General features: G+C 45.5%; 1 protein-coding gene across 1 annotated transcript in view; it reads left to right on the plus strand.

Annotated features, from left to right (window-relative positions):
- The window catches only part of LOC122935538 (calpain-13-like), a 78,273-nt gene that overhangs the window by 42,129 nt on the left and 23,548 nt on the right, over positions 1 to 12,596 (plus strand). Inside the window, exons 15-19 of the mRNA XM_044291309.1 lie at positions 3,479 to 3,506; positions 4,496 to 4,546; positions 6,978 to 7,035; positions 11,847 to 11,914; positions 12,209 to 12,277. Of these exons, the coding sequence (XP_044147244.1) occupies positions 3,479 to 3,506; positions 4,496 to 4,546; positions 6,978 to 7,035; positions 11,847 to 11,914; positions 12,209 to 12,277 (274 nt within the window). The remainder of the gene's footprint in view (positions 1 to 3,478; positions 3,507 to 4,495; positions 4,547 to 6,977; positions 7,036 to 11,846; positions 11,915 to 12,208; positions 12,278 to 12,596) is intronic.

The following is a 12,596-nucleotide window of genomic DNA, read 5'->3' on the forward strand; positions in this document are numbered from 1 at the left end:
CTTCTCCCCTGACCACAACCTGCAACGGAAAAGTTATATCACTGTCACCACATATTTCACATGACATCATATTTTCCTTATGCATTTCCGCACTTTTGTCACCATCACCTTGCACTTGACCAGCACCATTGTTTCCAATGGTCAATATTCTTTCCCCATGCAGGTCAAAGTGCAGCTCCCTTAAAGGGACAGGTACAGGTTCTGCAGGAGTTTCGTCACTATCTGCAGAAGTGTCTACCTTACCCCACAGCAACAAACCGATATCACGGCCCAACACTCCCTCATGCATGAGCGTATCTGTAACATCAAGTTCATCAGTCTCTGTTCTCATTGGAGTCTCACGCTCAGTGAAAATCAGTGGATAGTCCTTATCCGCACGACTGTCCAGCACCTTTAATATTTTACCAGTCTCTGGTTTCAATATTGTGCTACCTCTCACCCTGGCTAGCATGGGATCCCGGATCCTTGTCATCCCAAAACTAGCTTTGGTCATGGGCAACTGAGGAAACCCAGAAACCTTCTCCCCTGCAGGTTTCTGCGAGGGAGCCATCACAGCCGGCTTATCCGCCTGTTCAGACACAGTTTTTTCTCTGTGTGACTTATCACCTACCGGCCCAGCAGGTATCCCCTGCCGCCGGCTCACTGTCACTGGCTCTGCCACATAGTTAATAATAGGAACAGTCTTACCCTTTGTAATCAACCATTCTGGTAAAGCAGTGACATTCTCTCCCGCGGACTCATCAAGGTTGTGGTTGCTCCTAGCAACAGCTTTACCGCACCTCCGCACTTCCTCTCTAGGACTCCGGACACAGTCGCAGGGAAGATATGCACTCCTGAGAACCGCACCGCTCTTCACCTCTTTGTCTTCCCGACGGTTGCCCTTGGCAACGGCATATCTTTGCCTTTTATCAGGAACTCCGCTCCACAACTGCCCAAACAATGGAAAGTCCTTGCCCAGTACAAATTCCACTTCCAGTGTCTCACATTTTAACAGCTCCCATTGCACAGAGCCATAGTCCGTCACAAAGGTCAGTGACACCGTAGTTTTTGTCTCTGGCCCCCTTGTTACAAAGTCCAGAATTTCAGGCAGGACCCGAGACACTTGCTGGCGGGAGTCTAGAATGACCCCCAGCGGGATTCCGCCGATCACTAACTCGCAGGATTTCTCCCACGGGCTATACCATTTTTCAGCCATTTCCACTGCTCAGTCTCTTGTACTGGGCTTCTGGCCCTTTAAATCTTGCACTGTTTGCACCACAGAAAAAAAAATGTCCAGTTTAACACCAGCAGTCTCTGCTCTGCAAACTAGCAGGCTTCCAGCACTTTTACTTCTCAGCAGGGACACCTGCCCGCATCCGACACCAATTGTGGGGGGGTTAGCCCTTCTCCGGGGGTCATTCTCACAGATACGCCTTTAGAACACCAAGTTTCAGGTCCAAACCGTGTATTTATTGTTCAACACCAGCAACAATAAAATGACAAAATAATAAACACTCGCCCGTCCAGGCTCTAACTAAACATAAAGTTTCCTGACTCACCTAGGGCCCAGTTCACACCCTGTGAACTCATGCAGCTTTTGTCAGCCAATGTCCCACAGCCTCCTGGCTGTACAGAGCACAGTACGCCCACTGTCTCCAGTTCAGTATTTCTTGTGGGGGATTGGGGCTCAGTAGTCTGCCTGACTATGGCCCTGCAACCCTCCCAGGCGTCGCTGTGTCCCCCAACTCCAGGCTATCTCACAGCCTTGTGGTCCCTCAGCCTTGCCCAGCTGAGACCACACAGACAGAGCCTCCAGGCCTCTGTCCACAGGTAACACACTACCCCCTTTCTGACACTCTGGGAGGTGCTTTGTGCTAGGCTGATTACCTCCAGCTTCTCTCACCTGTGGTGGAACAGGGGTGTGGACCGAACTATCCACCCCTTCCTTGCCTCTAACCTGAGTGAGACCTGTCACTGTCTCACACTCCGTATAAATTTAGGGACCAAAGGATGTACAGGGTGGGCCATTTATATGGATACACCTTAATAAAATGGGAATGGTTGGTGATATTAACTTCCTGTTTGTGGCACATTAGTATATGTGAGGGGGGAAACTTTTCAACATGGGTGGTGACCATGGCGGCCATTTTGAAGTCGGCCATTTTGAATCCAACTTTAGTTTTTTCAATAGGAAGAGGGTCATGTGACACATCAAACTTATTGGGAATTTCACAAGAAAAACAATGGTGTTGGCTTGGTTTTAACATAACTTTATTCTTTCATGAGTTATTTACAAGTTTCTGACCACTTATAAAATGTGTTCAATGTGCTGCCCATTGTGTTGGATTGTCAATGCAACCCTCTTCTCCCACTCTTCACACACTGATAGCAACACCGCAGGAGAAATGCTAGCACAGGCTTCCAGTATCCGTAGTTTCAGGTGCTGCACATCTCGTATCTTCACAGCATATGATGTAAATAACTCATGAAAGAATAAAGTTACGTTAAAACCAAGCACACCATTGTTTTTATTGTGAAATTCCCAATACGTTTGATGTGTCACATGACCCTCTTCCTATTGAAAATACAAAAGTTGGATTCAAAATGGCCGACTTTAAAATGGCCGCCATGGTCACCACTCATCTTGAAAAGTTTCCCCCCCTCACATATACTAATGTGCCACAAACAGGAAGTTAATATCACCAACCATTCCCATTTTATTAAGGTGTATCCATATAAATGGCCCACCCTGTAGATACGGTCCATACTTCTATAGTGAGTACAATTAGGATACTCCTGTATGCAGTGAGCTCCCCCTAGTGGTAGTCATGTAATTGATCTGTAGTTATATAAAAAGTGAATGTGGATTATGACCCCTACTGGAAGAAGGGTCGCTGGGAATTCAAGGCCAAAACATTGATCTTCTGTATTGAACAAGCCAACACTCTCCAAAGTGCGGTAAAACTGGAGGGTGCCTTTAATGGGATCTGTCACCAGGATATTTACTGATAAACTGGGTACCATGCCCTGTAGGGCTAGCTCAGCTAAATATATTGAGATGTCTAGGCAGGAACCTAGCAATGCCAATGAGGAAGGAGAGGGAGGGGCTAGCGGTAAAAGCAGGAGGAGCAATGGTGCACAGAATGGCTTGGGCCCGCCCTCTGTGCTCTTAATAGCTCATTTACATACATAATTACAAGTACAGTTCCTCTAGAATGAAGCAACAGATTGCCAAGTTAAAGGTATTATATTTAGCGGAGTTAGACCTACAAGACATTATGCCCGATTTATCAGTGAATTTCCTGGTGACAGATCCCATTAAAGGCTCCCTTCAGTTTTACCGCTCTTTGGAGGCTGTTTGCTGGTTCAATACAGAAGATCAATGTTTCCAATTGTTTTTAAAACATTAATTATCAAAGGGTCGTATAAGTATCTTGACATTTTTCTTGCACTTTTTTTGTTTTGTTTTTTTAACCCGTTTTTCATTGCTTTATCTTAGTGATATGGGTTCTCAACAGAGTCTTAAGGTAGGTATGACTGAGCTATGTACTATGTAAATGTAAAATACTATTGATACGCATACAATGTCGTAGCTACGGTGGAAGTAGAGGAAGCAGCTGCTATGGGGTCCGAACTCAGAAGGGGCCCATCCCGCAGGAGGCACGGGCGGACTGGGAACTTGAAGTGGCACTGGAAAAAAATACTTAAAGTGGCACTGTTTTGTAGTCAGGTCCAAATTGATGGAAGGCAGGGCCAGAAATACCATATGGGCCAGATTATACCACTCCAACAGAGCCAAATACCACAGTCCATCACAAAATACATCCCCGAAAACTTCCACTGGACGGCCGCGAGGGCTCAGGCGGCCCCCTGGGCATTTTCCAGTTAAGGTCTATGGCCAATCCGCCCCGGCTATGGTGGAAGTGGCTGCTGTGGGGTCTGAACTCAGAAGGGTCCCACCAAAGAGGAGGACTAAAGTATTTTGTCAGGGCCCCCTTAACAGTACTATACAATGACATTATATACAGTGACACTATATATGGTAACATGACATACAGTACATACGTGTAGGAAGTGGACAGAGTGGCTGCAGGGCCTGGTCTGACAGAGTGATCTTGACCAGCCACAGGACTGGGGGTTGTACAGGAGGAAGGGGTTGCGAAGAAGTTGCAGGGGGGGGTTCAAAACTTGCTGTGGGGCCCAGTCATCTCTAGTTACGCCACTGTACATACAGATAGATGCACTTTACATGTGGAACCCATTAGTAACAGGCAGAGATGGAAAAGGTTTACCCCACTCAGTTTCCCATCATTAGTTTTTTTCATCTTAATAAGTGCTCAATTTCTTAATATATAGAAGTCACAGCTATGATTTTCTGATTGCGAGCTCTAAATCCTATGTAAAGACAAAGGCTCTGATTTATCAAGGCCAGTATGTGCTACATGGTGCGTCTTCATGTTCTCCTTGAATTTTTGCAAATATTTTACTTTTAGTTTTCTTTATTCTTGCCTTTTAGGGATTGGAAGTGCCTACACATGAAACTATCTTCAAAAATTATGCCACCAAGGTAAGTTTTCACTCCCACCTTGAACTAGATTTTCAAGATGATCAAGTACACCTTGCTTTTGGGACTCAGTTATGGAGAGGGGATAATTTGAGATGTCACATGACCATAGCTGTCATATAGCAGCATAGCTACGGCCTCTGCAAATTCCTGTAGGTGATAAAATTGCCCAAAGCCACCACCCAGCGGGTCTCACTACATATGACTTACCCTCGGCGCTGTCATAGGATGGCAGCTTTAAAACATGTCAATTAGTCAAGTTTCTTATTATAAAATTTTGAAAGTTAGAAAATATGCAGTGGCCGGACTTGGGGTGGCCCCAATGCTATGCTGAGTCCCCCCGGACACCGTTGAGGTGTCACAATGTATTGCTTCTCTCCGGAAGGGATGGTAAGGCGTGGTGCACCCCAATGGGAATTAAGTCCAGAGAGTCAGGGTCTGTGGTGACCAGGGTGCTTCTTTACTGGAGGAATTCAGATGCAAAACAATACAGTCGAGGCATAGGTCTGGCTTCTTCAGTCTCCTCCCTGGCAATAGAAGGGTTTGATGCTGAGGAAAAGCTTGAGCTAGCTGTCCCTCTCTCTATCTCTCTCTCTCAGAAGGCTGACATCCTGGTCAAGGACCCACGGTCTGTAGTTCAGTAGTCTGGGTGGCTCCTTGGTCACAGGGCTGGTGACCCATGTTCTGTGGCTCAGCGTCCCTATCTCAGCATCTTCTTCTGATCACTCATGCAGGCTGGCATGAGTCTACCCACAAAGCACTGTTCCCTAACTGCACAACACTAGGGCTCTGACTGTTCTCCTTATATATAGTTTTAGCTAGACTAGAACCTTCTAGTGGGACGGGTGGAGTAGAGAAGCTCAGCACAAACAGTTACAATGTTACCACTCCCGTCTGTCATAGACTCACATCAGAGCTTCAATGATACTCACTGGCAATGACACAGCAGTTTTTCCAGACAAAAACAAGTTTCCAGACATAACAACAGAGCTAAAACCAGACATTGAAAAGGTCAGACTGTCTGGGTTTGGTGGCAAACAACGTCTGGCTTATCCATCCAAAACATGCTCTTCTTCAAAGTCTATGGCAGTTGTGGAAAATTACCCGTTTCTCAGTATTCATTAACCCTTTCCACAGAGCCTTGCAAATACAGTGATAATGAACAGGATATATAGGACAACATACATATAAAATGCACTAACACAGTAATAAACAGTATAAGTTAACTCTTTCAAGATAAATAAAGTAAGAAGTTTTAACTTTACATAGGGGAAATAGGCAAATTTCCAAACGTCAAAGTACCCCTTGCTCCAGGGAACTACCCATAAAACATTGGCCATCCTTGGTCATCCTTGGTAAATCTCTCCGATGGTGCTTTTTATGGCCCTTCAGCTGCACAATGCCACTTTTTCTCATTTCTGTGTCGGAAAAAGTGGAATAGGTGCTTTATAAATATGGTCCTCACTCTGACCACCATATTTCTTAATGTATTATCAGACAATTGGTAAAAATAATAAATCTATTTCTCTTATGTTACAGCAGCCACCACTAGGGGGAGCTCAGTGCATAGGAGTTTATACAGTTACCATTTACTAGAATGGAAGCTGAAATAATCTGTCAGGAAAATAAGAAGGGGTTCAGCTTTGGCCATCCTTCCTCTGGGCCCTGTAGTAGTTGCATGGTCTACTTCCATTGAAGGTATGCCACTGGCTGCACAATGCCAATCAGGGGCAGGAGTTCAGAGAACACCATAGCTGCATAATGCCAATCACGGGCTGTACTGGAGAGAAAGCAATAGCTGCACAGTGTCGACCAGAAGCTAGAGTGGAGGAGAAACCATGGCTGCCCAGTGCCAATCAGGGGCTGGAGTAGAGAAAAAGCCATAGCTGCACAGTGTCAATCAGTGCCACCACCATGAGACATGAACTTGTGTTGGGGGGTAATGAGGGTGGCTGTTCTTTCCTTTAATGGTTGATACCATAGGTTCCCATAAAAAAAAAATTAACACTACAGGATGTGGTGTGGCAATACCAGTTTGTAAAAGGCTTTTCCCAGGGAATGGACTGCCAGGTTGGGGTGGTAGATCTTGTACAGCCTGTAAAGTGGTTGTCCAGGACTGGAAAATCATGGTTGCTTTTAGCAGCTCAGCCACGTACATTTAAGAGGAGCATATGTGTAATACCAGACACAACCCATAGACAGATGTGGCAGTGTTTCTAGAGGCACCAACATCAATATTCCACATGTTTGGGGCAGATGGAGTTACATATAGTGTCCATGTTTTGAACTGAGATGGTCAGCAAACTCCTGGTTTAGATTTGTGACTTTAACACAAAAAAATGGCACTAAACCATTCATGAATCTGCCCCCCATGGGTGTATTGAATGTGATTAATTATAGAATGTTTTTAATTTAATGATTTATTCTCCTATAGGGATCCAAATTATACTCCTGGGATTTAAAACGACTTCTGAATGACATTGTTAGAAAAGGTAAGACTGAGGGATGGATGATAGAGGGATAGATATGGGATAGATAGATACTAGTCTAAATTTGCTTACCGAAATGTATCTTTCCTTGAGTCCAAAGGCAGCACAGCACAAAGGTTTAATGTCTTGCTCCTCCCATCTAGGACAGAAGATAAATCATTAGTAAATCAGACTTATTAACCCCCCTATAAAGGAGTGCACACCCACTGGGTAGACGTGTTTTTTCCAAGCAATGTCTTTTTCAGGGAGGGATATTTGTTCTGCCTTTGGACTCAAGGAAAGATAAATTTCCGTAAGCAAATGTAGACTTTCTTTATCGTCCTTCAGGCAGCACAACACAAAGGGATCTAAAAAGCAGTATTTATTAAACAAGGGGAGGGGGAGAAGAAATCAGAGCCTTAATAATCACTTGTCTGTCAAAGGCTGAACTGCAAGCACCAGATACATCCAACCTATATTGTTTTGTAAAGGTGCATGGAGAAGACCATGTCGGGCCCCTGCATACTTGATCCAATGCCTTTTTTTTTTGTTCCCCCTGTTTTCCCCTTTTCTCTGCCCAAGCAACTAAAGGAACGGAGTTAAGTAAGCTGTAACTCCACCTGGTAACTGGAGTACTTGAAATTTAGAAGCAGACTTTAATAGTATTCTTAATCCAAGCAGTGTAGGCTTGCTGGCTTTTATACTTCTCTATAAACAGCTGGTCAGCCGACCTGAAGGACCCTGGTTCCCCAATGACCAGTAGATGAAGCTTGTTTTGTTCAGCTGATTGAGGATTTTGACAGATGAATTTCTTAACTTTCATTCATGTCAGATGAGACATTTGGTAGGATATAGGGCATCAACCTTAAAATCAAGTCTTCTTAATGTACTTTCAGATATGACCCTTTACATGATAGAGCTTGCAAAGTCTGACACCTTCTTGGCTGATGCAATTGCCACCAGAAATGAAACTTTCCAAGATACAAAACTTAGTGGTGCTTCTGTAAGAGGCTGAAATAGAGATTGAACCAGGGTCTTGAGGAGAACAGCCCAATCCCAGGCTGGCATAGGAGGCTGAACTGATTAAAGGGGTTGTCCGGGTTCAGAGCTGAACCCGGACATACCCTTATTTTCACCCAGGCAGCCCCCCTGAGCCTAGCATCGGAGCATCTCATGCTCCGATGCGCTCCCATACCCTGCGCTAAACCGCACAGGGCACGGGCTCTTTTGTTTTCAATAACACACTGCCGGGTGGTAACTTCCGCCCGGCAGTGTGTTCGGTGACGTCACCGGCTCTGAGGGGCGGGCTTTAGCTCTGCCCTAGCCGTTTTACTGGCTAGGGCACAGCTAAATCCCGCCCATCAGTGCCGGTGACATCACCGGGCTGCCTGTCAGCCCCATGGAGAGCCCCGGTACGTCACCGGATCTCCTAAAAATGCCTTTGCCCTGCGCAATTTAGCGCAGGGCAAAGGAGAGCATCGGAGCATGAACTGCTCCGATGCTCCTGTCAGGGGGGCTGCCAGGGTGAAAATGGAGGGATGTCCGGGTTCAGCTCTGAACCCGGACAACCCCTTTAATTTAAATTGAATAAAGAATGAAGAAAACATTTCAAACTTCAGGCAGATCAGGATTCTGCAAAGTTTCCACTGCCATATCTTACAAGCCCTTCTTCAGTCCTAAACCATCAGATTCCAGGCTGTAAGCTGAAGCATCTCCAGCTTGGGGGCTGTAGGCCTGCTTAAAGTAGAAGATTTGGCTGGACTGTATCTCTAATAATTTCCTCTGGAAAGTTGTAGTCAGTGAGGGATCATGCCCTCCTGGCCAGATGATCACTATGGCTATGGCTGAGACTCATCTCATTTTGCTGAGCACTCAGGATATGAGAGGAAATGGAGGAAAATTGGGATGAAAAATTCCTTCCCAACTGAAAGACAGGCCATCAACTCTTTCTGGTGGATCCACTGGATTCAGGGAGCAGAACTTCTTGAGCTTTGTATTGGAGGCTGTCCCCATTGTATCTAAATGGGTATACCCCATCTGCACACAATTTGTTAAAAATACAGTCGCTGAGACTTCAACTGTGACCTACTTAACAGATCCGTCCAGGGGCGTAGCTAAAGGCTCATGGGCCCTGGTGCAAGAGTTAGACTTGGGCCCCCCTTCCCTCAGTGCTTTGTGTGTCTTCTTATGCAGCACAAGGGTCTTTGGGCCCCCTCAGGCTCCTGGGCCCGGTAGCGACTGCTACCTCTGCACCCCCTATAGCTACGCCCCTGGATCCGTCTGAATATTCAGAATACCTTGAATGTGGATGGCTGTCTGCGGTTTGACATTCCACTGCCCATAATTTGATTGCATTGACTGTTCAGTGGATCAGAGAGAGTCCTGTGCCAATTGCTGACATAGCACATGGTGGAGATATTATCTGTTTGCTCCACCACTGACTGATTCTTGAGCCTCCCCTAAATGAAGAGCTAGATATATTGCTCGAAGGTCTCTGATATTGGATACAGATACATTTCTTGAGGAGACAATCTCCCCTGAACTCAAAGAATGTGGAAGTGTACTTCCTGACCAGAGTTATCGGAATGGGCAGAAGAAAAAAAAATATATCGACCTTGTTCAGTATTTCTCGGACGAAGCCATCAAGACACGACTTCCCGAGTTTCTGGCTTGATCACCACAAGACGAACCAGACTTGATAAACATTGGTTTCTTCCTAAAACCATGCTGGTTTCCAATGTACACTAATGCCCATGTTATGGCTTTGAAGAGGTCAGAAAAGTATATATTTGTAGACAGAGCGGTTGCCTGGCCTGATCTGATAGAAATCTTGACTATCGACAGGAGCGGCGGTTGCGTGTGGGGGGGACGTGTTTGCACAGAAGTTGCTGAGGGGAGCCCTGTTCAAATATTTGTTGTGGGGCCCAGTTATTTCTAGTTACTCCACCGGCACTTGGTGATGGGACCTTAGATCTCACATCCACCTTGATTTCTGGATCCGCTCCTGTGAGAGCTTAGAGGGGTATTATCATCTTAATGATCACTGTTAAATCTGTTAATGATTTAACAGTGATCATTTTTCTAAATATATTTCATTAACAAATCCCCACCCCTTAGAAAAAAAATAAACCTATACTTACCTGACTGTTGTCTTCCGTCTCCCCTGGTTACGGCCACCGCTCTTCTCAGGAATCGCGGTGGCCGCGCGTGCGCAGACGTCTTCTTTTCTTCTCCCGGCCGGCCGCGCGCTGTACTGAACGTGCACGCCGAGTCTGCGCATGCGCCCTGGTGACTTCTTCCTGGCAAGTATACTATACTGGCCAGGAAGAAGTCACCAGGGCACATGCGCGGACTCGGCGTGCGCATTCAGTACAGCGCGCGGCCCGCCCGGGAGAAGACATCAATCAAGATGGAGCCCGCCCCCTGCCGAGTGCCGAAACCAGGAAGTGGACGGCGCTCCGGGAGCAGGTAGGTATAACCTGCGTGTTGAGAAAACCCCTTTAAGCAACCAGTTTCTGGAGTCCAACTGGAAGCTAAGGGCTGAGTTAGTGCCATAACTAACTTGGTAAAAATGCCAGGCGATGATGATAAACCAAAGGCCAGTGAATTGAAGATGAGAAACCCTGGAGGGTTATGGCCATAAAATCGTCCTGCTGGCGAATGTTGATAATAAAATAGAAATTCACATCATTAATTCCTTGCAAGAAGGTATTTGTTTAGACACGTCAGATCTAGCCTCTATCTTACCTGTGGCTTTGGCACTGCATTCACTCTTGATAAGACCGGGATTTGTCGGGCACGGAGGAGACCGAGGATGTCAATCACCTTCACAAGGGCGTGCCAAACGGTGAGAGGACGGAGCCTCTAGGTGCTGCAGCAACACCCCACTAGCACCTAGAGGCTCATTTGCATATTATAAAAGTCATTATTTAGCGGGAACGGCGGCAGGCAGGGAGATATAAGTCATACCGTTATGTTCTGCTGACATGACCACATCGCTAATTTCTGATGATAGAAACCCTTTAACCTCTTGTGCCATTTTTTACTTAACATGTTACCCATCAAGTTTAGCTCAGCTGCACCTGTATACTTCTACTCCAAAACGGCTCCTGAGATGGAGACATTGCCTCCAGGCCTGAAGGTAATAACAGTGCTTGTTACAGCCGATCCAGCACTTCTCACAGGGACACGCCCTGAAACATACATTGATAGTTTGCAGGGAACACCCGCTGCATATGAGAAACTCACCAGGACCACTCCAGGAGAAATCTCAGCTCAATCCTCCCATGGAAACCCCCGATGGGAAAAATAAATCCTGGAAACCACTTCCAGTTCAGTCATGTCATGCAATTAATTCTGGAGCTCATCTCCAGCTCTATAAATGCATATAACTCTGGAGACACTTCCAGCTCTATAATATCAGGCTTAGTAACCAAACTGGCCCTCACAGCAGCAGGAGCCTCTGTATGTGAGAGCTTCATTGTCCTAGACCCGGCATCCTCAAACGGTGGCCCTCCAGCTGTTGCAAAAATACAACTCCCAGCATGCCCGAACAGACTACAGCAGGGCATTGTGGGAGCTATCGTTTTACAACAGCTGGAGGGCCGCAGTTTGAGGATGCCTGTCCTAGACAGAAGAAAAAACACATCTACCCAGTGGGTGCGCACTCCTTTATAGGGGGTTAATTAGTCTAATTTACTAATGATTTATCTTCTGTCCTAGACGGGAGGAGCAAGACATTAACCCTTTGTGTTGTGCTGCCTGAAGGACGATAAGGAAAGATAGATATTTAGATAGATAAATAGTTACTATATAATTATATATTTTTTTTCTAGAATATCCGTATCCATATGGAGCAAAATTTACCATTGATGGTAGCCGGGAAATACTGACATCATTAGATGTATCCTTTAAATTATTTGTATAATTATTACTTTATTGTGCATTTATTTCTCTGTTTTTGATTTATTTATTTATTTTTGGTTATTTATTGTGTTTTTGTGCTGCGGCTGCAGTCTGTCCCGTGCCCTCTGCTTCTGCCTAATGCTGTTCTTGTGGAGAGCAACGTATGGGCCGAAGGCAGGTAGACTTCTGAAACCACCGTTTTGGGCACCATTCTGGTGGGTACTGAATCACATTGCATACATCTCCTTTGCCTAAAGTTGAGAGTTGATTCTTTTCCTGAACACAGGCACAGATTTCCAGGAAAGGAAAACTTGATGCAAGAACATTTGCTAACTTATGGACACTCATCACCCAATATAAGGTAAGTCGAGAAAGAGGACACGGGGGGAGATCACAGGGTCAACATTTTCAAAATGTATGTAATATGTATTCCATTCAGCTCCTATTGAACTCAATGATACATCTGTCTTCAGTCAACTCTGCGGCTCCCCCTAGTGCTGTACCTCTGTGGCTATTTAAAGGGAGGTAGGGCATCTATTTTAACGAAAATACAAAGACTGATTTCTATAACAATTGGAATCAATGATATTTATTAGTTTTATCATTATTACATTCACCAGTATATTCAGTATCAGGTCCCTGGTAACTGGTGGCACCTATAAACATAATCATGGAGTTCT

Source organism: Bufo gargarizans, chromosome 4, assembly GCF_014858855.1.
Source record: "Bufo gargarizans isolate SCDJY-AF-19 chromosome 4, ASM1485885v1, whole genome shotgun sequence".
NCBI lineage: Eukaryota > Metazoa > Chordata > Amphibia > Anura > Bufonidae > Bufo > Bufo gargarizans.